The sequence below is a fragment of the Anticarsia gemmatalis genome, chromosome 22 (assembly GCF_050436995.1).
Source record: "Anticarsia gemmatalis isolate Benzon Research Colony breed Stoneville strain chromosome 22, ilAntGemm2 primary, whole genome shotgun sequence".
NCBI classification, from domain to species: Eukaryota; Metazoa; Arthropoda; class Insecta; order Lepidoptera; family Erebidae; genus Anticarsia; species Anticarsia gemmatalis.
The window spans coordinates 1,939,008-1,966,040 of record NC_134766.1 but is presented as its reverse complement, the minus strand read 5'-3'; the positions used below and the strand labels follow the sequence as shown (position 1 = coordinate 1,966,040).

The 27,033-nt window shown below is 37.6% G+C and overlaps 3 protein-coding genes across 3 annotated transcripts; all 3 read right to left on the bottom strand.

The window, feature by feature from the left end:
* Window positions 1-528: 528 nt before the first annotated feature.
* LOC142982763 (myrosinase 1-like) lies at window positions 529-9,061 on the bottom strand. Its single transcript, XM_076129446.1, has 11 exons — window positions 8,974-9,061; window positions 5,345-5,454; window positions 4,987-5,134; window positions 4,442-4,608; window positions 3,859-4,119; window positions 3,386-3,474; window positions 2,924-3,071; window positions 2,455-2,618; window positions 1,823-1,972; window positions 1,397-1,488; window positions 529-692 (listed from the first exon to the last, which is right to left on the bottom strand). The coding sequence occupies exons 1-11, from the start codon at window positions 9,000-9,002 to the stop codon at window positions 530-532; spliced, it is 1,521 nt and encodes a 506-aa protein (XP_075985561.1). The 5' UTR covers window positions 9,003-9,061; the 3' UTR covers window position 529.
* A 2,150-nt stretch (window positions 9,062-11,211) lies between these two features.
* On the bottom strand, window positions 11,212-17,338 carry LOC142982593 (myrosinase 1-like). Its single transcript, XM_076129166.1, has 11 exons — window positions 17,159-17,338; window positions 16,542-16,651; window positions 16,025-16,172; window positions 15,371-15,537; window positions 14,698-14,958; window positions 14,284-14,372; window positions 13,758-13,905; window positions 13,335-13,498; window positions 12,561-12,710; window positions 11,942-12,033; window positions 11,212-11,353 (listed from the first exon to the last, which is right to left on the bottom strand). The coding sequence occupies exons 1-11, from the start codon at window positions 17,185-17,187 to the stop codon at window positions 11,239-11,241; spliced, it is 1,473 nt and encodes a 490-aa protein (XP_075985281.1). The 5' UTR covers window positions 17,188-17,338; the 3' UTR covers window positions 11,212-11,238.
* A 2,120-nt stretch (window positions 17,339-19,458) lies between these two features.
* LOC142982696 (myrosinase 1-like) lies at window positions 19,459-26,611 on the bottom strand. The gene is made up of 11 exons (XM_076129334.1): window positions 26,471-26,611; window positions 25,337-25,446; window positions 24,482-24,629; window positions 23,706-23,872; window positions 23,001-23,261; window positions 22,375-22,463; window positions 21,495-21,642; window positions 20,845-21,008; window positions 20,300-20,449; window positions 19,829-19,920; window positions 19,459-19,628 (listed from the first exon to the last, which is right to left on the bottom strand). Exons 1-11 carry the CDS (start codon window positions 26,497-26,499, stop codon window positions 19,511-19,513), a joined length of 1,476 nt encoding a protein of 491 aa, XP_075985449.1. The 5' UTR covers window positions 26,500-26,611; the 3' UTR covers window positions 19,459-19,510.
* Window positions 26,612-27,033: the final 422 nt, after the last annotated feature.

Below are 27,033 nucleotides of genomic sequence, written 5' to 3'. Positions count from 1 at the left end.
CTGTCCCAAAAGTAACTGAACAACATAAGCGACAAAAGTAGATTAACACACGGCAATGTTCAAAATATACTAATAATTTTGTCTTTACTGCTGCTTAGTGACTTTTGATACAATGATGTTCAGCGACATTTGGATTGTTGGTGTACAGCAACTTTAGGAATACTAGTGTACAGATACTTTTGAAATACTCGTGTTTAACGAATTTTGTAAATTTCTGGTGTACAGGCTATTTTGTTTCCTAGTTGCGACTATAACTTATGGCATTTTATTGTGAACAGGTGTTTTGTTAAGTTGATTCTGTTCATCGACTTTTGGTGCTGACTGTACCACATTTTGCCGCAATTTTTTGTGTTTTATACTACCAAATCGTGACCACATTTTGTGGCTGCCGTTGTGTGGTTGTGGTACGTGTAAAACAAGCCTAATTGTTAAAGTCATTTGGTGATACCTAAACAACATCAATATAGCTAGAATGCGCATAACTGATGTTCAAAAGCCCCATTTATATCGATCACCAGTCTTTACTGGTTTATAATTCTTCTCTAGCTGTTAGCCGATCGTTCTCGTTCTTTGGTTTGACGACGTTTAAGGAGTGGTTCTTGATGATGCTGGCGTAGTAGTGCGCGGAGGCACGAGGGACGCGCGGCCTCTTTGGGTCTTCAAAGTCCACCTCGTATAGACCGTATTTGACGCTGAAAAATATGATATTTCGTTAATGCTATACAGTTCCCCAAATTGTAAAGTGATTGTGAATGTAATTAAATATATTAGTCACTATATATTCATAAATAATTTTGAGTGCAGTTTGAATTGAATTATAAAAATTATGATCAAAAATGATAAAGAATAAGTTAAAATTCATAAACATGTGAATTCGAATTTTCAGTCCTGATTCTGGTGATAAATAAAAGCACAAGATTGTGCTGTGATTGAAAAGAGCGGCCGTGAGTTTCTTGCTAGCTTTTCTCATAAGGCTCTACCCCCTTTCCGAGCTAGTGGTAGATTCAGTTGTTGTAACATCTATACTAATATTATAAAGCTGAAGAGTTTGTTTGTTTGTTTGTTTGTTTGAACGCGCTAATCTCAGGAACTACCGGTCTGATTTGAAAAATTATTTCAGTGTTAGATAGCCCATTTATCGAGGAAGGTTATAGGCTATATATCATCACGCTACGACCAATAGGAGCAGAGTACCAGTAAAAAATGTTACAAAAACGGGGAAAATTTTGACTCATTCTCTCTTATGTGACGCAAGCGAAGTTGCGCGGGTCAGCTAGTCCATCATAAGTGTAATTTGTGTATTTGACCCAAATGAATAAATCTTTTGATTCTGTTAATATAGAAAATATAAAAAGTGTCGAAACACAATTTATCTGAAATTATTTGTCAAGTGTACCTGTATCCGTCTGTCCATTCGAAATTGTCCATCAAAGTCCACGCGGTGTAGTGTGTCAGTTTGACACCGTCCTCTCTGATGGCCAGCAACAACTGAAATATAGAATATTTTGAGTAATTTACATACATAATATCTCACCTGTTATACCTACTCTAAAATGTAGAGGTGTATGAAATACACCCACGTTTAACTATAAACAATGTTAGCCTCATGCAAGAGTCACAGGGGGAAAGCCTATTGCCATAAACCGAGAACGCAACCAAACTCCAAGTTATGATTGATAAATATTCTAATATCAATTGGAAAAGACTAACAGGACTAGGCCCGACCCAGGAATCGAACCCGCGACGTTTTGATCGACAAACAGATACACCATCGACCGCGCCCAAGGGGCAGGCAAGCAAAGATAATAAATAAAATTCGTACCTGTTTCAAATAAGATTCATAGTAATCGATTCTGTCTTGATCGTTGAGGCCTCCGAAGGTAGCGAGACCGTTCTCAGTGATCATGAACTTCATGTCACCGTAGTGCTCCTTCAACCACACGAGCTGACCGCGGATGCCTGGTGGGTATTGCTGTGAAAGTAAAAAAAGCAAAGATTAATTAACTGCACAGTTTTAAAATAAAAACAAGGGTAATACCTTGTTTTTAATCTGACAAAAAATAATCGGGATTACGTACCAAATGCTACATTATATATTTGATTTTCAGAACAATAATTAGCCAACGCTTTAATTTTGTCTAAAACTGACAACACAAGAGCCAAGGGTAAAGCATGACTATACTCTCAATTTTATCACTCCTAATATCCCAGTAAGATGGTATATTTGCACATCCACTTAGAATTCAATTCAGGTACTCATAGGTTACGTTGATGGTTACGCTTTGCGTGATCTTCAATTTATGAAGACCTATGACCCCAACTATAATATAACTGAAGAATTTCAGTTAATCATTATCGGGCTGAAATTTTGAATGATACTTTTTCTAAATGGCATCTGCACTGCAGTTAAAATCACTACCGGCTGTGGTTAGTTAGTATTTTACAAAAACTTACATAGAACCACGTAGAGGCGGTTGGTTTCCAATCTGATCCAGGGCTTAATACAGCGTTCATATCCCGGAACCCTCCGAAGTACCAAGTGGCTGTGTGCTCGCCTTCCTTCGCCTTACGAATGAGGCGGCTCGTGTAGTGGTTCATTGCGTAGAAGTCGTATGTTCCTGAAGATGAAGAAAAGAACAAACTTAAATATGGTTTCATACTTTTGAAATTGCATGTAGTCTTAACAATAGATAGTTTACGTTGATCGACTTTGATGTTTAAAATTAAGAACTTGATAAATTTCTTATTTTAAGCTATGCGTATCGAGATGCTAAATAAAAAAATATAAACCAAAAAGTGAGAAAAAAATTAAATATATAAACATCAAAAGTTATTACTGATATACTACTGATATTTTTAGAGCGGATTTTATAATATCTTCATTTTTTATTAATTATTCATTTTATCGAAATGATATTCATACCTCTAATGAGTTCTTTCTCCTCTTGAGTAAAAGGTGGTAAGACAGACTTGGAGTACCCCTTCTCCTTGCTCCTCTCTGCCATCATTTTCTCAATGACAGGTGGCCAGCCTCCTTCCTTTGAGAAGATGGGATGCGAGTATCTTCCAGTCTGAAGAAATGGAACAGAAAATAATATTATTAAATAACATAATTTTCAACCTATCCCAGATTTCGACGAATTATTGTTAACCCAATGGGACACCGCAAACTAGTTCCTGATCGGCGATTTAACGACCTAAACAATGCTGTATAGCGTTTTTGCGACTTCTCTCTTCAACATCTCTCTTCCTTAAAGCGACTCAATCGCCGATCGCCAATGCTAAAAGTAGCTACTCTACGGTCTTCCAAATGCAGATATTGGGGACCTCCCAGACTACCATATATTGTTATCAATGATAGTTAAGAAACTGTTGTAATACTCACCACATTCTCTATCGCAATTTCAGCTAACTCCTTATCATCTGCAGTCGCTGGCTCGAACCAAACCAGCTGGTTGGCTAACGACACTTCACCTGAAGGAGATACATAAAAATTAATTACTTCTCTGTATCTACAATAATTTTAATGAGTGTATTAAAAGTTTATCTTATTTTTGACGTGAATATTGTAGTCCACTGACACTTCGACTACTGTTTTTTTTGGATCACCCCAACATTAGCTATTTCAAACAATGAAACTCATAAGTTTTGCACTGCAAGCGGTAGCAGCCGATCATCTTCCGGTGTGTAACCTACCATAACGCTCAAACATTGTGTAGAAACCTTGTATGCGTAAGAGTACTAAACAACCGCACTTCATCACAGTACTAAAAGCTTAACCCATCTCTTATTAAAAGACTTCGTAAAATGTCAGAAACCTGCAATAAAGATACGAAAAACAAGCCCAAAACTACTAACCATGGTACCTAGACCTGAATTCCGTATCATACAATCTGTAAGCCTTCGCATGAGACAACAGGACGTTCTTGGTGCATATATTAGCTCCATGCTCAGGACTTCGGATGCCTGGCGCCAGGACTCCAGTGTTGTAAGCCACGTCACATATGACGATGGGTTCGTTGATAGTCAGCCAGATCTTCACTCGGTCACCGAACAGAGAGTACGCTACTCTCGCGTAGTCTGTGAACCAGTCTGCTATCAGTGGGTTGGTCCAGCCACCTGGAATTTGAAAAAGATAACTGAAGGTTAAGTATTTTTGGCTACTGACCTTGTGACTGATGTTCTTTTCATTGGCTATATTTTTCAGGCTGGGCATATTTGACACGAATTTGACAGAATGCTTTAGAATTTTGTATTTTGAATAAACCATCTGAATGCTTTTGTGTTCCAACACCGGGACCACTTACTCTGCCTACATATAACTTTAAGTATAAAAAACCTGAAGATATCCACGTTATGGAGATGTCGTTAAAAAAAAACAAGTCACACAAAAATCTAGTACTTTACAGGTTAATTCGTACTGAGATATTTAAAGCGTTACCAAGTTCTTGAAGGGGTAGAGGCAAGTCCCAGTGGTACAAAGTAACCATGGGCTGGATGCCTGCTGCCAGGAGACCATTAATTAAGTTGTTGTAGTACGCAGTGCCGTCTTCACTGACGTAGTTGTCTAAACCCGTTGGTAGTAGACGAGACCAGGAGAGCGAGAATCTGGGACATAGAATATTGGCTTGGGAATTCTGCGACTAGATTGTAAAATATGGGCTAAGTGGGCACTTGGAAGTTATTAAAAGCAGTCTGACAGATCCTATTTTTACCTATCTTTAATTAATTAGGAAACTTTCTTTGCAGTGCAATATCTTAATCCGTACTTGGAGTCTGTTTGAGAAGACAGACAGTGAAACCGGGAAATAAGGTAAAGTTCCTTTCGACTTTTCTCTAATTTCTGAGACTAATTTCTTGGTTCTAACGTATGGTCAAAAATTAATATTTAGAGTATTGGAGATCCCTATCGAGTAGTGAGACGGTAACAGGTAAAATAAAAACCTCTACCCAGTAAGGGATAACTTACGGGTATTGTTACTATACCTGTAAAAGTCCAGCCCAAGTTCCTTGGCCATCTCGATGTCTCTCTCCCACTGGTTGTAGGAGTCGCAGGCCACGTCACCATTGTCACTGTTCTTTATTATCTCTGGGTGCGCGTGAGAGAATCTGTCCCAGATGTTCTCTCCTTTATCTGAAGTAAAGACATAATATATATTTATAGGTTCTGGCCGTGTCTTCGTCCGTTTAAAAAATTCTAGCATTCAAAGTATACTTTGCCTTAATCCAGGGTAAAAACTACCTATGTACCTCTGTATTCTCATTTAAATCTGTTCAGTAGTTTTCGCACGATTGCCCTTTAACCAAGCAATTTCGAGAAAAAACGAGTTTTATCTTATTTTACCTTTGGCATTCCAGCCACCCTCCACTTGGTATGAAGCGCTGGCTGCTCCAAATTTGAACCCCTCAGGGAACGTCCAGTCTTCTGTGCACCATGACACGCCTAGTAGGGCGCTGTGGACATAAACCAAAAAAGAAGTTATCACTTAATCCTAAATAGAAACCTAATGAGTAGTTTTCATTATTAGAGAGGGGTCAGGTCTTAAATCCACTATGCTAGTCGAGTTTGCCTTTGCAGTGTGTGAAGAACTGCTTAAACAATTTACAGGTTTGTTTTTTGAGGTTTACTCAAATACCCACGTTGTTCGTCCCAAAACAAGTGTTCATATTTTGAACACCCCCATAATTTTGAGTAGTCGTAATAATGTAGGCCCGGTTTATATCGACTAATAGATATTCTGCCTAAATATTGTTATGTATAATTATCATGATACGTTACTTTATAGCAACATCATTCGAGATCTCCTAAGATAACAACTAAGTTCATAATCTGCCTAGTTACTTATAATAACAAAACAATAAACAGATAAGATAACGCACTATACCTATTGCATAATAATAAACCTTTCATATTTAGCTCTTATGATAAGGATAATCTTTATTTAGCATTTATTGTGCTAAATAAAGATGACACGTTCCAAAATTACCTAATGGTGGATTAGACTCCTGATAGACAAGAATTTGAAACATTTTACTAAATAAATATAATTATACGGTCTTATCGAGGCGCCCATAGCCAGTTGCGCTCACCGGTCGGTAAACGATCTGTAGGTTAAGCAAACCTTGGCGCGGTCATTCCATAGATGAGCGACTGCATTGTGGAATTTGGGGCCTCTCTGTGCTTCGGAGGGCACGTAAAAAGTCGGTCCCGATTGACAATATATATTTCTGCTTCTGCTTCCTCATTACAGTGTCTGCATTTAGGGTCATCTATACTCTTTTATGGGGTCAGTTCACGCCTAACGACCGTTGCCTCGGGTGTTAATTTTTTAGCACTAGAGGCAGCCCGCGACTTCGTCCGCGTGAAAACCCTTCCCGTGTAAATCCCGATCCCTCTGGGATAAAAAGTAGCCTATTTGTTATTCTGGGTCTTCAGCTACCTATATACCAAATTTCGTTATAATCGATTCAGTAATATTTGCGTGAAAGAGTAACAAACATCCATACATACATTCTCACAAACTTTCGCATTTATAATATTAGTAGGATGATCTTCGCATCAAAGCACATGAGTTAAATGTGTAATATTAAAGGTTTTAACATGTATTTCTCCGTTTTCTTCTCATTTCCGTCAGTTATAAACCGGCGCGATGCGAATTGCCAACGGAAAAAAGGAAAAAAGTACGTCGACAATGTATCGTGTCCGTTTGCGCAATGTTTACTCACAAATATTAATAACTCATTGTTCGAATAAGATAATATTATTTTATAAAAATAATTGATAGCCGAGTGGTTCAGTAACCTATGATACTCAAGGTGGAAGGTTCTTTGCACACGCAAAAATGAGTATACCAGACTAGATTCATACGCATACCAGAAATTATTTTTTATTGCGGTGTAGTAAACTATCGACATGCTCTTAAAATATTTTTAAACAGAAAAGTAGAAACTGCTGCATTCATTAAAAAAAATCCCATTGTTACGGACTCCAGCTAATGTCAAGATCGTACTTTTAAATTCCAATTTAGGGCACGATCAAATAGTGATTTAAACAGAAAATAATAAAGGAAAAAAAAATAATAATCTGTAAGCTAGCATCTGATTATGCGCTAGTTTTGAATTTAAGTATACAAAAAATTTATTAATTTTGACATAAAATTGATCTCAATTCGATCGAATTCAATCTCTATGGTCAGGAGGAAGCTAGGAGATCAACAATTAATTTGTGGATCACATAAATATTTACCCAAGATGTATAAGTTTTTGTAGCAAAACAACAACTTACACATCACTTGTTGGTCACCTACAAATAAACCAGGCCCAATTAGAAAGATGCTACCTAATATATGGATATAATGTTTATGTAAAAGAACAGCAGTATCTATACTTATAATAAATCTGTAGAGAGGTCAATTCTGTACATTGAATATATTTAAAAAAAAACCAATGGGGGATGTTTAGTAACGGATACTGATACCGAATCTGCAATTTATAATTTTCTTTTCTGTCTGTCTGTCTGTCTGTCTGTCCTCCGTCTGTATGTGTCGCTATCACGTAAAAACTACCGAATAGAATGCACTGAAATTTGGTATATGCATAGAATAAGTAGTGGAGCAATTTCTAGGATACTTTTTATCGCATAAAATATCATAGATTTTTAGAAAATTGAAAAAAAATACGTAGAAATCGTTTGAACCTGCGTTTCCCTAAAGAGACCATAGATGGCGTTGCAATTTATTTCACAACATTCGCATATAGTTAACGCGGTGCCATCCGAATCGATACCTGTTGTTCACACCAACCAATAGATGGCGTTATAGTCAGCAACACAGCATGTTTTTCCTAATTAATTTATTTTGATTGCTTTATTGTAAAAATAATACCTTTGAAACAGGCTATACATTAATAAGATTTTCAAACATAAATGTTGTATGATATATTACACAAAAATGTTGGTTTACGTGGGTCCGGTGCGCTCGGGATATACTAGATGGCAAACCGAGTAATTTCGTTTGTTGTCGCCCCAACTAACAGATGGCGTAGTAGTTCGTATCACGTAACCAAATTAATTGGTTGCATTAAGGAAATAAATTGGATAGCTGTAAAACAGACTATGTGGTAAGTTTTAAAAAATAAACAACGGATGATATATTAAAAAATAATTACGGGTTACGCGGTTTCGGACGTATCATCGCAAGTATACATTATTACGCGTGTGAAGAGCTCCGGCGCAGATAGGTCTGTTTGTACCTATAATAATATTCTGAATCCAGACGGGTAAGCAATGGTCAGTCTATAATAAGGTACCTATTATATTTTACAGTGTAAACTGGTACGGATACAGAAAAGAGCGGGAAAGAAGGTAACCACAGGAAATCAGGCCTGCCTGAGCCTGTGTCACATTGTGTGCCCTTCGGGTCCCTTTCGTAAATAACCATTAGATGACAAAAGAGTTATTAGCATTTTTATGTGTAGGTGTATCGAGTGCTTCGCAATTCGCGTAGTCAAACGAAAAAGCAACAGTACGAAATTCACGCGAGCGGAGCCGCACGGGTCAGCTAGTACATAATAATATGTAAAAAAATAGCATATAGGTTATACTTACTATAGTTCAACACCTTGTTGTATAGAGGCCTGTGTTTAAGGCTCGCGAATGGCAGAGGTATACAAAATTGAAAATTTCACTTATAGTTATAGAACTATAATCTAAATTAACTAGGCATGTCAATCCTGCACTAAGGTTTCGGACTATAAATGACTATAAACTGAAGGGGCAACTATCGTTATTTATAAAGAACATACAGTTTACTGAAATAAGGAAATGGTAATGTACCTAATCATTTTTGTTTATTTTTGAGATTGTATCAACGCTAGACTGATGCTAGATCGAAATAATATTTATACTAGGTGGTAATTATAATTATTTTCACCGTTTTTAATTATGAAAATGGTCTTTATATAATATGAACTCACCAGAACACGACCACTCGTTGCAGAAACATTGCGATAAGTGTCACTCACAACAACTTATCTCACGAACGATTAGTCAATAACATTTAATCTTGCTTATTTAGTTGTAAGTACATATAGTTTATTGTTACACAATATTTTCCTTTACCGGTTTCCGCGAAAGAAGAAAATGCAAATGTTTTCTTTATTGAGAAACGTTGGCATTGGCACTCGGACCAAAAACCATACGGCTTTGGAAAAGATATGTGGACGACATCTTCTGCATTATCCAAGGAGGTCAACAGGAAGTAGATCAATATCTAGAACACCTAAACTCCATTCACCCTAAGATGAGGTTCACCTACGAAATGCAGACGGACAGGTCGTTGTCATTCCTAGATGTGAGGGTTGCCGCGAAACCCGATGGATCCTTATCACACTGTGTTTACCGGAAACCGACACACACAGATAGATACCTGCACGCTACATCACATCACCATCCCCGTCACTTGCAGTCCGTTATGACGTCACTGAAGAACAGAGCTCATGACCTCTGTGACCCTGAACATGTTGGGAAGGAGCTGGAACATGTTCAGGAGGTACTACGAATGAACGGATACCACGTAAGTCGACGAAGGAACAGGATCACGAAACGGAGTAAACATCCGGAGGTCAACAGACAGCCCGCCTACTTGCCCTACGTCAGAGGAGTGACTGATAAGATCGGGAATGTATTGAAACAATACAGCATCAGCACAGTGTTCACGCCGGGGGCAAAAGTCAGCAGCATGGTGGGCACACCGAAGGATGTACTACCGTTTCAAACACCAGGTGTCTACAAGATCAACTGCAGCTGCGGTAGTTCCTACATAGGCCAGACTAAGCGGTCGATAGCTGAAAGGGTCAAGGAACATATCGCCGCTGTTAAGAACCGTCAAATCAGCAAGTCAGCCATTGCGGAACATCTACTTGAAGCAGGAACTAATCACTGGATTGAATTCCATCGCCCTCAAGTCCTCTCCACTGAACGACATTTCTACTCGAGGATTGTTCGTGAAGCGATCGAAATCAAGAAACATCCAAATTTCAATCGGGAAGACGGCTTCAAATTATCCGCGACGTGGAATCCAGTGATTACTGTTACAAAACCTCGCTATGTTTCGCAATCGGTTAGCTCACAGAATAGGGACACGGTTAGTGTAGTGTGTGTTGGCAGTTGGAAAAATCAAAATATGAGGGTGGATGGACATTCGTCCGCCTCATATACACGAAGTCCTGTCATCGCTGCTCCAGTCTGCCTGGGACCACGGCGAGTGCAACCTGCGCCGAAACGTTAGGCATTTTAAGGTAAAATGCGTGTTCGCGTTAATTCCCGTATTCTATTATACATTAAACATGCAACGCGAGAGTTTAAAAGTTATATTTCCTTTCTATATTTTTCTTCGCCTGTACAGTTGGTCTATAGATGGATTAATTAAAAGTAACCAGTGGCTACTTATTATTAGGTTGCTCGCATTCTTGCGTACATTCCCTTCATCCCGTATTTAGTCACTTAGGGGTTACTTTTTACAGGAATTTAGCCTATATTTGTTCTCGTTCATTTCACAACTGCCGAAATTAATCCCATGAAAATTGGTTCAGTGGTTAAGCCATCAAAACATGATAGACAAACAAATAAAGTTTCGCATAAATAATTTTTGGAACTATGGATAAAAACTCAATATTGCGTTGCTACGCAAATTTATTGCATTGCGGTCTCATCGTGTTAGTGCTATAATTATCTTTAACTGTTTACAGTTGTTTTTATGACACGGCAATTATTTAATGTGATAAGCCGTAGACTTGACCTTCTATTTAAAGATAACGTTATTATGACTACGCCTATCTGGGCCGATGTGTGGTCTCGGGTTTGATTACTGGGTTAAGTGCTATAAGGTTTAGTAGTTCGGTGCCTGTTTACTTTCAGTTGCTTGATGAATATATTGTTAGGCACATTTTCTTTCTTTCTTTCTTTTTAAAAAGACAACTCCCGCACTAAGAATTGCTCTTGTGTCGCGGGGACTTTTACAAACACACAAACAACGGACACAAAGCACAACCAGACCGGAAACAATTATTTGTGGATCGCACAAATAATTGTCCCGTGTGGGAATCGAACCCACGACCTCCCGTTGCAGTGGTATCGGCGTGGCGACCTAAACCACTGCGCCACGGAAGCGATTTATTTGAATACCAATAAAAAAAATTGACAATATTTTTTTTCATTTTTTTACTATTTTCATTTTTTTACTATACATTAATTCTGAGACTCTTGATAACATCTTTGTAGTATTTGGTAGAAGCTCGTGCAGTACGCGTGCGCTGCGGATCGGAGAAGTCCACTTCATATAGGCCGTACTTAGTCCTGAAACATTAATAATATTGGTATTGGTAGCATCTTTGATATATATATAGTTTTAGATAGCCAGTTGCGCTCACCGGTCGGTAAACGATCTGTGGGTTAAGCAACCCTTGGCGCGATCACTCCATAGATGGGTGATCACATAGTGGTATTTGAACTGGGCGTCTCCGTGCTTCGGAGGGCACGTTAAAAGTCGGTCTCGGTTGTAATCTACTACGATAACAGTCCTTAAGTCACGTCAAAGGCCTTCGGGCGGCTTGAACAACTTTGACACTGTATTTGACCACTAACCATAAGATAAGAAAAAGAAGATAAAGAGATTGGAGGCTTGGAAGGATGGGTATAAAAGTCAATTCATTTTGATTTGGTCAAAAAATGATAGAAAGTCACCCAAAACTGTGGTATATTCCCAGTTGTCCCCACTAACACTGTCCCCCGGGGTGACAGCTGGGAATAAAAGAAGGAAGAAAATTCCCAACTTCTCTAGGCAAAAGTAGCCTCATTGGGAAGAAATCCCAGAAAATCTCAGGAACTATTTCTATTCCGACATTAATTTTCAACCAGAGTAAAAAAACTGAAAAGGTTACTCACGTGTAACCACTGCTCCATTCGAAGTTGTCCATAAGAGCCCAGGCTGTGTAGTGAGTTAGATTGATACCGTCTTCTTTAATCGCGAGAATAAGCTGTAATGTAGAGAAAATAATACATAGCCATGCAATTTGAGGACAATATCAAAAATATTTTTAAGTGAATGCTAAATTACTCAAGACATTATGATAGAATTGGAAAGACCATCGAAGAAATTAAGTACACTGACTGAATTAATCTGACCTATGACAGTTATTAAGGTCCATTAGATAGGTAAGAAGTTAGCTGTTAACATTCAATTTTATTAGAACTGCGGGGCTATAGCGTATTTCAGTTGACAACTATTTCAAAGCCACCATGGTGTTCATTCCTTTTTCCCTTAGATTATATTGATGAACACGTCACGTCAAAGCAGCAATGTCTGAATAGTGACCATCGATGTGACGTACACTAGTTGTCAACTATACGTGATACGCCAGATGATTATACGTTACATATAAAATCATCTAAAGCTTTCTTACTAAGAAGATAGAATTCAAAACGGCCCTGTCGAAACAAACCTGCCTTTTTCTTCTACTATCATCTCTTCACCTTTCAAAAAGAAATATTTGAAGCCCATTACCTGCTTGAAAAGACCCTGGTAAAACTCAATCCTGTCCCGATCGTCCAAGCCTCCTAGATTCGGATACCCGTTCTCCGTGATGACGATCTTCATGTCACCATAGTTCTTCTTCAACCAGTCCATCAAGTTACGAATACCTTCTGGGTTCAGCTGAAAGGATAAAACTGAAATTAAGATTGCTTTCTGCAGGGGCAAATTTATAATTGTATGAGTCTGTTCATCAGCCTGGCCTTTCTTGGTAAGACTGAAGGAATCGAACTGATTGAAATGTCTACGTCGAACACTTGCAGAGTACTCAGATGTTGTTCGATTGTAAAAGGACTCATATTCTACGCCTTATAAACTTATCAACAATTGATACCACTCATTTGTAAGTAGGCTCTCCAAATGAAGACTACTTTAAAGAAATTTCCGTAACCACACGTAATGCACTTTCAAGTGTCAACATCAACAATCTAAGTGAAGTATGAGTATTAGATCTGGTAATTATATAAATAAAAAGAACTCGTCACTTGTGCAAGAATGTGTTTAACCTAAATGACCTATCCTTTTTAACAGGTTTGATAGATTCCTTCGGATACCCGCGTTTTCTATGCGAAGCAAGATTGGGTTATGTGGTGTGAACACTTAAAAAATCACACCGAAAACCAACGATTTGATGTGTGGTTGGAGAAGAACCCCGAGACCTAAAGACTTAAATGATCTCGCTCTAGAATCTTCTACTCGATGCTTATTTATATTGTTTTTCAAGAAAAAGTAATAAATTGTATTTACTGTATAGCCAGTGACATTTGTAGTAGGCCATTCTTTGCGGTATCCATGCACGGCATTTAAATCTGGGATGCCGATGAGAGGATAATCTCCAACGGTCTCACCTTCAGCCGCAGCACGTAACGTGAACGACATGTAGTAGTTCAGGCCGTAGAAGTCGTACGTTCCTGGTGAAAATATGTACTAAAGGTTTTATAAATTCAAGTTTTCTTTTACACTTAAGTTATTTACAACCACTCGTTGTAATACATAATCATTATCCATCGAATATAGTGGTGGACAAAATTTGCCTGTTTCAATAAAGTTATTGAAAATATTGGAAATTTGAAATAAGCCTAAGTCACCCCAATCCGTGCAAGCACCAGAAGTCTGGTATAAGAAGCATTTTTTAAAGTTCTTTTGAATATTTTAAAATCTGATAAATACCTTTGATTAGTTCAATTTCATCTTGTGTAAAAGAAGGAAAGTTTGGTCTTTTGTATCCCTTCTTCCGACTATTCTCTGCCATAATCTCCTCAATAGCGGGCGGCCAGCCTCCTTCTTTAGAATATATTGCATGCGAATATCTTCCAGTCTGTAAACAGATTTTATTTAATTGCCTTACGATGAATGAAACCTTGTAGGGGTTACTTTTCAAAACTTTCTTCTTTAAGAAGAATGCCTACGTATGAGGAGTTCCGTACAAAGTAAGTGGGTTGGTTAAATCTTTATGCAAATATCTGTGCCTCTAGTGAAAAATACCCTATCGATTGATGAAAACACATACTGTTTATGTTTGAAAATGAGAAATTTAGAAATGTGCAAAAGGGGTTAACTTACACTAAAAATATTGCAAAAGTGGGATATAAGTGCACTCTAAATTTCTTAACTCACTTCTAACAAAATTATATCCTTTTTCACTAGAAGCGCAGATATATAGGTGAAAATAACACGCGGGAAACGAACACCTTACATTGTACTGAACAGCTAGCTCAGCTAACTCCGCGTCAGCCGCGGTCACTGGATCATACCATATCAGCAAATTGGCAATCGATACCTCACCTGCGAAAGTTACACATAAATAAATTATGTACTCTTTAGTTTTCAAGAGCAGAAAAATCCAACTGGTTTTCACCTCCAGTGCAAGTATTAGTAAAATTTAAGTTTCGTATATATTAAAAGTAACGATTGTTGATCGCTAGTAACATTATGGATGGTAAAAGACAATTATCTTGCATGTGTTATTCTGTTAAAACAGTTCTTAAACGTATGTAAGGTCCACAGCCTGCAATTCTCCAAAGTGGTGGACTTTAGACCTAACCCTTCCCTAATTAAGGAAAATCTAGTGCTGAGACAGCCTTAATTATAAAACTTGTATATAACTTACCATTATATTCAGCTCTATACACATTATCATATACTCTGTAAGCCTTAGCATGAGCTAGCAGAATATGTTTATTGCACAAATAGGCCCCATGATCAGGACTCACGATCCCAGGAGCCTGCTTAGCCGTGTTGAAAGACAGATCACAGGCCATAAGTGGCTCGTTGATAGTCAGCCACATCTTCACTCGGTCACCGAACAGAGAGTACGCCACATTCGCGTAGTCAGCGAACCAGTCTGCTACCAGAGGGTTGGTCCAACCACCTGGAAAATTACATATTTTTTTAAGTACTATATGACAAATGTGTTGTATGACGCTTTGTAAATAGAAATAATTAATAGTAGACCACATAATTATGACCAAGCGAAGACACTGACAACGTGATTAAACGTCCTTGGGAGACAGACAACGACTTCTCGTTAAGTATCAACATTTTATTAAATAGAAAACTGGGGTCTCTTTCCATTGTGAAAAAGAGACAGCGCTTTACAGTCCGTATACCGGTGTCCCTTTCTCAAGATGCCATAATATAGCCGCTGAAATCGATAAATCGACTTCTAAGCAGCTATGTGAGTAGCAAAAAAGAAAACCACTAGATAAAAGTGCCTCAGTTAAACAGCGTGTTGCTTTGTTGTCTGAAACCATTCAATTAGCTTAGTTGACTATTTTCCTTACCAAGATCCTGTATCGATTGTGGCAGATCATAATGGTACAAGGTTACGAAAGGCTCGATGCCTTTCTCCAGTAGACCATCGATCAGGTTGTTGTAGTATCTCACGCCGTCCTCACTGATTATGTTGGGGAAACCACTCGGGAGTAGGCGCGGCCAGGATATTGAGAACCTGAATAGTTTTACAAAAGCTTAACAAATACATGGCATGTAGAGCCAAGGATAGCGAAATTAGATCCTAAAACCTTTGGGTTATTCCCTGAGTACCCTAAATCCCCGAGGCCCCCGTCCCGGAGGACCCCGATTTATTTTTATCTTGACAAACAATTCCAAAGCAACCTTAACAATTGGCTGTTATTATAACAGACTTGATTGATAACCAAATGTAATGACACCCTTTGGGGCAGTCTCAAAGGTAACCACATCACTACCACCGCGGGAGAATGTAGCTCGATTCCCACCCAAAACTTATTTTTATGCAATCTGCAAGAAGCTGTTGTCGGTCTAATTGTATTTCTGATCTGTTGTTCGTATATTTCTAAAAGTTCTCGCGAAATTAGCAAATGTAACGCGAAGATTGTTAGTTTTTTTTTTTTAATAAAGATATGTCGTTTATCATATGTGGATTTTCTTTTCTTTGCATTAGTTAAAGCCAGTACCTGTAATAATGTACTCCAAGCTCCACCAGTTTCTCAATATCAGTCTGCCAGAGATGGTACGAGTCGCACGCCACGTCACCGTTCGAGCCATCCTTGATACGAGTAGGTACGGCGTGAGCGTATCTATCCCAAATGCTTTCGCCTTTGTCTGGAAACGAACATCATTAGATTTCTTCTATTGTATAGAATTATTCTGCTACATTGCTCAGCTGGTCATAAGGAAAATTATAAACAAAAAGTCACATTTCTCTTATTTACTCTTCTGCATGAATAGGTCAATATTATATTATTCGCAAAAACTATTTAATAGCGAGTAATTTATGGCTCCTTTCTATCGTTTTAAGCTGCTTGTGGAGCATTATCTTTGTATTGTATTTAGCATACAAAGTGTATCACCTTGGTTCACCTGTGGCTAACAGAGTAGCCCATTAGCCACTCGCAGTCAAAAGCAAATCTAGGACAAGCCGGAAATATAAATTGTTATTTTGTTCAGTAATTAGCTGGTACAGTAACTAACCACTGATATTCCATGCTCCTTCTACCTGGTACGCGGAAGTGGCTGTTCCGAACTTGAACCCTGGAGGGAACGTCCAGTCTTCAGCGCACCATGATACGCCTAATAACGCACTGTGGAATTTAGAAATTATTAAGGACATTATATTTAATATAATATTTTATACTATTAACAGCAACCATAAACTAACTATATATACAAATAGATAAAAGAAACAAATATTAAAATAATCATTCATGGGAAGCGCACTACGCTTCGAAGTGTATTAGTATTCCTAATTATTAATCTAGCATTAGAAAAAGTAGTCTTTTGTCTTTGCAAGCAACGTTACTGGGAAATTAAATTAAAAGTGACTAACTCCCATTTATTGACATAAAACTAGTATGAACTATATTTCTATGGAGATAAAAATGCAATTTTATTGTACAAAAATATTATTACCCTGACCATTTAAACATCCATCAAACCTTAATCACAAACATATTGTACATCTAAGTTCCCTCGCCGCGACTGTCTGTCTGTTCGCGATAAACTCAAAATCTACGGAATGGATTTACACGTGGTTTAACCCAAAACTCATCGAGGTGTGTCACTATGCTAATATAATTTTAATATCTCACCTGACTATGGTGACTTTGCACCAAAACATTATAAAATTATGTAAGAATTAACTAAATAAATTATAACTGAATTATACTCATGAAAAACTTTAAACCAGCATATTATTATTCCTGGTAATCATAGTATTTATTGAGCGAAACACAGGTATTCTAGCGGATACTATTAAGATAACTAAAAAAGAATTCAACGCACGAAATTATCTGACCTCCATAGAATTGCAAATGTGTGTCATTGTCAATATTTGATAAATTTGCACGTGTAGTAAAGGTTTCTACACACTAGATTTTTGGGTTAAAAACCAAAAAATCTCTAGCGAGAATTTTAACAGTCGTACGAACTATCCACAAGAAGATAAAGTCTGACATTTAAAATGTACTTAAAACATAGTTTCTTCGACAACCGCTAGAGGCGCTGATCAGATTTTTATACGAAAATTGTAGATGGCTAGCCGGTTGTCGATATTGGTAGGAAATCGCGATATTGTAGAAATAATGTTAACGGATTTGTTTCCTCGAACCCCTAATGCAGCAAATATTAATGTGATTATAAAATTGTTTTTTCAGAACTGTCGTTTGGGCGGTAGTGTACACGACTGCTACTATCAGGCTTTTCTTATTTATATTAGAATATTAACAGTACGAGTTCTAAATTTGGTGACATGCCTAAATTGTGATAGCAATGTAAATTGCGAAACATGCCTGCCTGTCTGCTACACCTTCGAGTATAAGAGCCGTACTTTTTTTTTAATTAACCTGTTTCTATGTCCCACCGCTGAGCAAAGGCCTCTCCCTTGAGTTTCCAGTCCTTATGTTTATAGTCCATTTTAAGATATTATAACAAAAATAAAAATTATCCCGAATAGTTGTTTCAGTTTTGTTCGTTACTTTGCCAGTGTAAAAGTCCCTGTGATAAAGGATTGATGCTTATCACTGGGGTTTTAGATAAATAATAATACCCCTATGTATTTTTATCTTGCTTCTTGCATTTACGTCATTAGTAGCATTCTTCGACATATGTTGAACTATGTTGGTGTCATCCTTGACCGATAGACTTACGGTCAAGTGCTCAAAATGTCACTCAATTTTAAGTGTTAATATCTATCGTTACTACACTTCAAAGTTACAATATTCGGCCAATATTCTTTTCATGTGCCGATGTCACGGAGCGTTTTTAACGTGCCCGGTATATGGCAATAGAATCGCCGTTACTACATGGGACTTACATTGTTAATGGCGGAACGTGGATGTATTTCTTGCGCCTCTGATGGTTTTTTGTATGTATATTCTGAAACGTTGCATAGCAGTGTTCTTTAGATAGTTGTTAGAGAACTGCAGTGTTTCCAAGTCTTGAATTTGGACGTCGTGGTGGATCTTGGAAGGAGCCAATCTGTTATATGAAATAGGAAAGATAAACAGAAATCCAGATGGAAACCCAGGTATATCGTATGAGGAGACGGGAAGTAGTCGAAAATCATCTATATTCTGTATTATGTGTACAAGCCCGAATGAATTATACCTGAGAATTAAAATGTGACTGTAGACAATTTGCAACTGTTATCAATTTATTATTTACACAGCAGTTTTTGTGAAAAAATGTCGTCATATTCACGTTAAAGAAGACACCTGAAAAAATATTAAAATGCAGGAAAAATGCTGTAGGTACTATTGTTAAATTGACAATCGCGTAGCACGATTTGGGTACGAAGTTAAAATTTTCAACAAACATAAGTACATGATATTAGGTCGGGGAAAAAGTCTTTTCGCATTATAGTATGTATGAACTTGTAACAAAATCTCTTTGGCTTCAAGAATCACAAATGAGTACACGGTTCATTAGGTTTCTTTCAGTGAGCTCGTGAGGTACCCAAATATTGAGCTTTTTTGTGTAGAGGAAGATTTAATTACAAGTTCATACATACTATAATGCGAAAAGACTTTTATAATAAAGCTAAATATAATAAAGCTGAAGAGTTTGTTTGTTTGTTTGATTGTTTGTTTGTTTGTTTGTTTGAACGCGCTAATCTCAGGAACTACTGGTCCGATTTGAAAAATTCTTTCAGTGTTAGATAGCCCATTTATCGAGGAAGGCTATAGGCTAGATAACATCACGCTACGGTCATTAGGAGCGGAGTAGCAACGAAAAATGTTACGAAAACGGGGAAAATTTTGACTCATTCTCTTAGGTGACGCAAGCGAAGTTGCGCGGTTCAGTTAGTTCATAATAACGATGAAACGAGAGTCTCTGCATCTGTCTGCACCTTTACTGGCATTAGCAATAATATGAATTAAAATGAAACTAATTTGTAAAACTTAATTATTTATTCATTTTATGGATTATTTATTTAAATTAAATTATTCGAGATCTAATGCGTGGTTCTTTATAATTTTAGTGTAGTAGCGGGCGGAGTCGCGGGGCGTGCGTGTGCGCAACGGGTCGTTGAAGTCCACCTCGTAAAGGCCAAACTTGGATCTGAAAGAAAGCAGTAACAAATAAATAATTTTAAATAGCCGGAAGTTTATATATATATCAAAAGACTAGCCTAACTCAGTGCCTCTAAGAGTTACTCTTGTGTCGCGGGGACTTTTAAAATCATACAAACAACAAACACAAGGTACAAAAAGATCAAAGTAAAAAGAAAAGTCTTGAAGTGATGAAAGTTTAATACGTACGAGTATCCATTGTTCCATTCGAAGTTATCCATGAGGGTCCACGCAGTGTAGTGTGTTACATTAATACCATCTTCTTTTATAGCGAGCAGGAGCTGTAATAAATAAAGTAAAAATTATTTAGTTTCTGCCTCTCTAAAATTAGCATTTAAGCGGCTTGTGACGATAAAGTGTCGGGTTCGATTTCCGGATCAGGCATAAATTTCCTTGTTTAGTTCAACTTATGTGCGGATAACTTTGCTTCTGTTGTATCAGCAGCTACATGGCTTGTGATCACAAAGTGTCAGGTTCTATTCCCAGGTCAAGCAGTCCTAAGTGCAATGAAATGAAATGAATGAAAGTGGGTCCTACAATTTTTTTTAGTTTACCTAGGATCAAAGATTGTAATAGCTAACTGATGTATTTCATACATTGCTTTATGCTTCATCTTTGGGTATACAGATAAAAAATAAATGGAAAATTATGACAACCGACCTGTTTCAAGTGATCCCGGTAATAATTTACCCTGCCCTCGTCATTTAGTCCACCAATATCAGGGTAGCCGTTCTCTGTGATGAGGTATTTCAGGTCACCGTAGTTCTTCTTCAACCAGACCAGCTGGCGACGGAAACCTTCCGGGAAGAGCTGAAAGAACATGAAACTTTAATATAACCACTTTTATACTATTCCAAACAAAATGTCTCGCACTCGAATCTCGGGTCGGGTCAAAATGTCCTTTTGTAGAATTTTTCTGTTAAATATTTTTCAGAGATTGGGCGGAGTTTGAAAGTTGAGGTTGTAGGCTTCTGTGCCTCGAAGAGCTCGTTAAGCCGACGGTCCTGCGCCTGAACTTTCACTGGTCGTGTTGTTTATGTGTCCCACCGGTCTATAAGGGTAAGGGAATAGAGAGTGTACCTGTATATTGTGCACACACTTAGACACTAGAGACAAGTCCAGCACAGTTAACTGGTTTCAATGAAACTGCTCTCCTTAGTTGGATACCAGCTGAGAAGACATTGTAATCATTATTAGAAACTTACGACGAAAAAGGAGCTGTTACTCTGAGCCCACTCAGGCCGCACTCCGACCACAGCGTTCAGGTCTGGTATGTCACCGATAGGGTATGCCGTCAGCACTTCGCCTTCTTTCGCAGCGCGCACCACACGGGACGTGTAGTAGTTCATTGCGTAGTAGTCGTAGGTTCCTTGAACAAATATTTAGTATGCTGATATATGCCTTAATAATATTTTATGTACAGATATTTTCATACCTACCAAATATACAATAAGAGAAGTTAACTTAGCTATTGTAATATTTTCTTTTATTTTTTTTTATCTATTTGTATCTATATATTTATAGTGTAAATTTATTTTATTGTTACTGTAAATAATATAAAATGTCATTGCAAATACTCATCACAAATAAAATAATATATCGAATAAAAAAAAGATTGAAAAGAAGAAGGAAGTAGAAGATTAAACATAAGATTCCCAAAGAGCATCGGCACGGCGGCGTCAAAATGTGGCCCAATTGTAAAAACTTCTGCCAAAAACCTTATACAGCACGTTTTTGAGAGAAAACATGTTGCGTCTGCTCCATGTAACGTGGAGCAAAGAAAAGAAAAAGAAGAATAAAAATAGTAGATAACAATGAATTGAGTGTAAACTTATCGTTTAAGTCAAATGCTTACCTTTGATGTATTCACTCTCTTCTTGAGTAAAAGCTGGTAGAAGAGACCGTGGGTATCCTTTCTTCTTGCTGTTCTCTTCCATAATCTTCTCTATAGCTGGTGGCCAACCTCCTTCTTTAGAGTATATCGCGTGTGAGTATCTTCCAGCCTGAAATTTGATTGTCACTTGTAAACAAACTCTTCAAAAATATGTATAACAATTTTTTTTTGGCTTTATTATCGTCGCATTATTGGCCAAAGACCCCCAAAAACACCTTTGGCCATCTTTGTACTTTGGTTTAAATGGTCGTTTGTGTATGATAAACTAGTTGGAACCTACTAGTAAGGTACTACTACTTCTACTACTACACTACTAAACTACTAAACACTCTCGAGCCGACAATGCTTCCCGATTATAATATGTGTAGCAATCCGGGAAATGAAGTACTCGTATTTCAAGACCTTATAGCTACACCTACACAGTTTCAAAATCATCATCCATCTTTTTATCTATTCAGCCCATTTCTACCCACTGTTGAGTATAGGCCTCCCCTCAGTGCACTATTTTCTACGATCCTGCGCTGCTCTCAACCATTGCAGCCCTACACATTTCACGATGTCATCCGACCATCTGGTTGGATAACATATTAGGTGGGGAAAAAGTCTTTTCGCATTTTAGTATGTATGACCTTGTAATAAAATCTCTTTGGCTTCAAGAATCACAAATGAATCCACGGTTCATTAGGTTTCCTTCAGTGAGCTCGTGAGGTACCCAAATATCAAGCTTTTTTGTGTAGAGAAAAGATTTTATTACAAGTTTATAGTGTCAAGTACTAAAATGCGAAAAGACTTTTTCCCCGGCCTAATATGATGATAAATCATTATAGGGCAGTTAGCTCACATTGTTCTGTATAGCAAGTTCAGCTAAGTCCACGTCATCTTCGGTCCAAGGTTCGTACCACATCAGTTGGTTTGGTATAGATATTTCACCTGATAAAATAATTTAAATAAGATTTTTTTGAGGATGTAAATGATGCAAAAGAAGTTTGTTGGGATTGTAAAAAAATATGTTTTTATGTCTCTGCCTATTTCCATGGGCAAAGGCACAATTTTTCGTATGAATGTAATAATATTACAGTCCATGTGAAATGACATGAGGAGATTTAATTTCACATGTTGACTGACTAAAATTGATAAATCAGATTTTTATAGCCGAATAGCGATGAGGCACTTATAGGTCTTGTAGTCGTGAGTTTAAGGAAAGACAATTGTTTTTATCGACCATAAGTCAATAGTATCGGTACACGCAACTTAGGTTTACTACACACATATTTAGTTCGGCATTAATCGGCCTAGCCGGGCGGCTAAACCAAATATGTAAATGGACCCGACTCAACTCTCTTATTCGGCTTGTGCCGATCACAAGCCGGATAAGAGAATCGAGTCGATTTTGTCGTACGATAAATATTGTCGAACCAAATATGTGTGTAGCAAAACTTATATCAAAGTAACTTTAAGTCTACTCACCATTATATTTCGCCTTGAATTCACTCTCATATATCCTATAAGCCCTAGCATGACCCAGCAGAACATACTTATTGCACAAATAAGTTCCATGGTCAGGACTTAGTAGCCCAGGCGCTACTACTGCGGTGTTGTAGGCGATGTCACAAACAGACATAGGTTCGTTGATGGTCAGCCATAGCTTCACTCGGTCTCCGTACAGAGAGTACACCACTCTCGCGTAGTCACCAAACCAGTTGACTATCAAAGGGTTGGTCCAACCACCTGAGAAAAATAGTCATTTAAATTAGCTTTTCGGTGACTCCGTCTGGACTATTTTTCTATAGCTTATGTGGTATTATGGTTCTTAAGCTTCTTAACAATTCGTTTCGATGTTTTGGCTTGATTGAATAGCAAACATCCATGTGAACATTCAAACTTTTGCACTTAAAAAACTGTCAATATTGATTGCTCGCGTCTATGCAGGCATCTAAACCGAGATTCTATGCACTCGGTATCTTTTAATAGTGGTATTTGAATATATTTTTAGACGCCGATCAGTTTTTAATACAAAACTTATCGATAGCTGTTCGGGTTGATGATAGGCGGTGGAATGAAAACACCCTAGTTGTAATTCTCATTAACTAAGCTGAAAAGTGGTGGTATCTCGGTCGGGTTTTATCTTCTTTTAAGCAATTCTCGAAGGTCTTACAATATAAAATCACTTACCCAAATCTTGTAGAACTTGAGGTAAGTCCCAGTGGTACAAAGTGACCATAGGTTCGACGCCTTTTGCCAGTAGACCATCGATCAGGTCGTTGTAGTATCTCTTGCCGTCCTCACTGGTGAAGTTCGCGAAGCCATAGGGGAGCAGACGAGGCCAGGAGATTGAGAATCTAAAGAGAAGGAAATTTTATAGAATATTTTATTTTATACCAGGGACTTTTTGTGAAGCAATTTTTTCAAGTATTGTTGGGTAGCATCCGACAACAAAATAAGAGTTGTTACAACAGTTGCAGATTTTTTCCAATATTCGTCCATCTCACCTGCTGGTAAATGACGATGAACATGCCTATCCAAGAGATACCTATTTTACTTTTGAAAGCTCTTAGATTGTATTTGTTTGGGAAAATAGACGCAGGCTGATCATTCCACACCTTAGAATGTTACATGTTCGTTTTACTGTTCACAGAATGAACTTACTGCCAGATGTCAGAAGACTTGTAGATGACCATTATACCTATAGCAAGTAAGTAAGTATAAGTACAAATTATTCGAGGCGTCCATAGCCAGTTGGCGCGGTCATTCCATGGATGGGTGACCGCATAGTGGTATTTGAACTGGGCGTCTCCGTGCTGCGGAGGGCACGTTAAAAGTCGGTCCCGGTTGTTGTCTACGAAGAGAACAGTCGTTAAGTCAAAGGCCTCTCGGGTGGCTTGAACAACTTTGACACTAGGTTGACTACTAAGCATACGACAAACAAACAAACAGTACAAGTTATTCACCTGTAGTAGTGTAATCCAAGTTCCACTATTTTCTCAATATCAGTCTCCCATAGATTGTACGAGTCGCATGCTACATCTCCGGTAGAACCGTCTATGGTAGCTGTAGGGACGGTGTGCGCGAACCTGTCCCAAATGCCTTCAGACTTGTCTGAAAATTACAACATCTTTCTTAAAGGCCCTTCGTATAAAACTTTACGCAAGTCACGATTTTAAACTCTCGCGACTTGAACACATAATATTATAATGTAACGGTTCTTAAACGCGATTGAAAATTAAAGGTTAGATTACTTAACTAATAATTTGTTAGTTTTCAATATACGCAAGTTTTCGATACTTAAAGATTTTAGTATGACGAATGCCGGTGACGTGACTCGTGTACGAAATGGCTTAGTATGGCGGTAGTTGCTTGAAGATTAAAATCGTTAAGTACTTTAAATTTACGTAGAATTGTAAACGAAAGGCCTAGGAATTAGTAGGATTGTGTAATAAAATTAGATTAACGCAATTCAACATAATAGCACCGTATTAGATAATAATCATGTGATGCTAAAGTTCAAAGTCTTTTGCATCTTTCATATTCGTTTGTGTATAATTTTTTGAAGCTTTATTTAACGACTATTTATAAAATTTGATAACAACGAGCATTGACTTGTAAGGAACGATGCCTTTTCTTTTTTCTTTGCCTCTATGTCGGTAATTTCCTTCTCCATCGCACAGAGGTCTCGGGTTCGTCTCTGGTGTTGTTAAAAACATTCCAAAGCCTGACAAGAAATTTCTATACAGTTGCCTGGTTTAAATCATACTGGCCGTAGCTAAATATAGGCTAGAAAGGTATTTTTTTGTGCAGTAACTCACCGCTGACATTCCAGGCGCCTTCTACCTGATACGCGGCACTGGCTGCTCCGAACTTGAACCCTGGAGGGAACGTCCAGTCTTCAGCGCACCATGACACGCTAAGCAACGCGCTGTGGAATAATAAGTTATTCAAAACAGGGGCCGGAAGAGCGATTTCCTCCTACTATCGACTACCGACAACTGGGTAGTGGTCCACAAATTTTGTATGAAAACCTTTTTTCTAGCGGAAAGTGTAGATAACATTTAAAACCTAACTGCACGTTTGGCGCAGTGGTTAACGTGGTTACTTCGTCGCAGTAACCGTAGCGCCGCGTGTGGTGGGCTCGAATCCCACCCGGGACAAATATTTGTGAAATGAGCACAAGTATCTGTTTTAATCCTGGGTGTAGTGTTTTTATATAAGTAAGTATTAAGAAGTAAATAAGTATGTTTATCAGTTATTTGGTTACCATACTCGTATTACAAGCTCTGCTCAGTTTGGAATCGAATAACCGAGTGTGAGTAGTCCAATGCTGTTAATATTTATTTATTTAATTGCAAGTACATTTTAATATCAATCTTTCGATACTTGATAGTACTGACTACATGAAATTGTGCTATAGATAACTAGATACCTATTTTCTATACAAAAAGGCCACGCGATATTTATAACACAATTTATCACCAATCTGTCAAGTCAAATCGATGATAATGTTGCTCTCGCTCGTTGATTAAGATAAGTAGAAAAAGATAACAAGTTGTGGAGACCCCACATGAAGAAGATTAAGGCCCGGGGTGTGATGGATGGGAAGGAAACAATACATCAATGATATTGAAATATCGAAAAACATGGCTGTTTTTATTTGTCATCAATGTTGACACGAACAAAACATTTTTTGAGATCGATATTTTTGGCAAGAATGAAGAATGAAGTATTTATTAGATAGAAAAAAATATTTTTATTACATAAACAAGAATATTTGCTATTTATAAAAGGTATTTAACTAAACTAGACTTTATCAATAGGTTCCAGCGTCTCAACTCTATACTCTCTCAATATAAACATATATTTAGATAGAAACTGGTTATTTAAAACATTGAGATTTTTCTTTAAGATTCCTTTTCAGTGATTGATGAATAAATAGTACAACTTACCTTAGAACAACGACTTTACACCAAGACATTTGAAGAATTGAAAATGACTATGCAATACTTATATTTATATAAAATTTGAGATACACTATCAATTTTATATTAGCAAATAAAAAACTTAAGCCATTGATAATATTCTTACCGCACGTGTAAAAGTATAATATAGGAAAACAAAATGTTATTCCTTTTTATACACTTATAACGTTCTGTTGCGAATTATAAGTTAATATTTGGTTCATATTTTAGAGTAAGACTAACATAAGGTATATGCCCCACTGACAGCGATTGGACATAGTTATCCAAGCTATAAGGCCGGCGCAATCTAATATTATTGGTTCGCGATGAAGCGATCGATCTTCCACGTAGTGTATTTGCTATTTGTAATTTTTATGCTACTAGCTTTTGCTCGCGACTTCACGTAGTTTAGTAACTTAGGACATAATTTCTAGTATAATTCGGGTAGTAGTTTAGAAAAATTAACAGGCAGAGTCACTTTCGCATTTAAAATATTATAGTAGGGATTACATATATTACATTATTATATAGCAGTGATAGCCGAGTGGTGT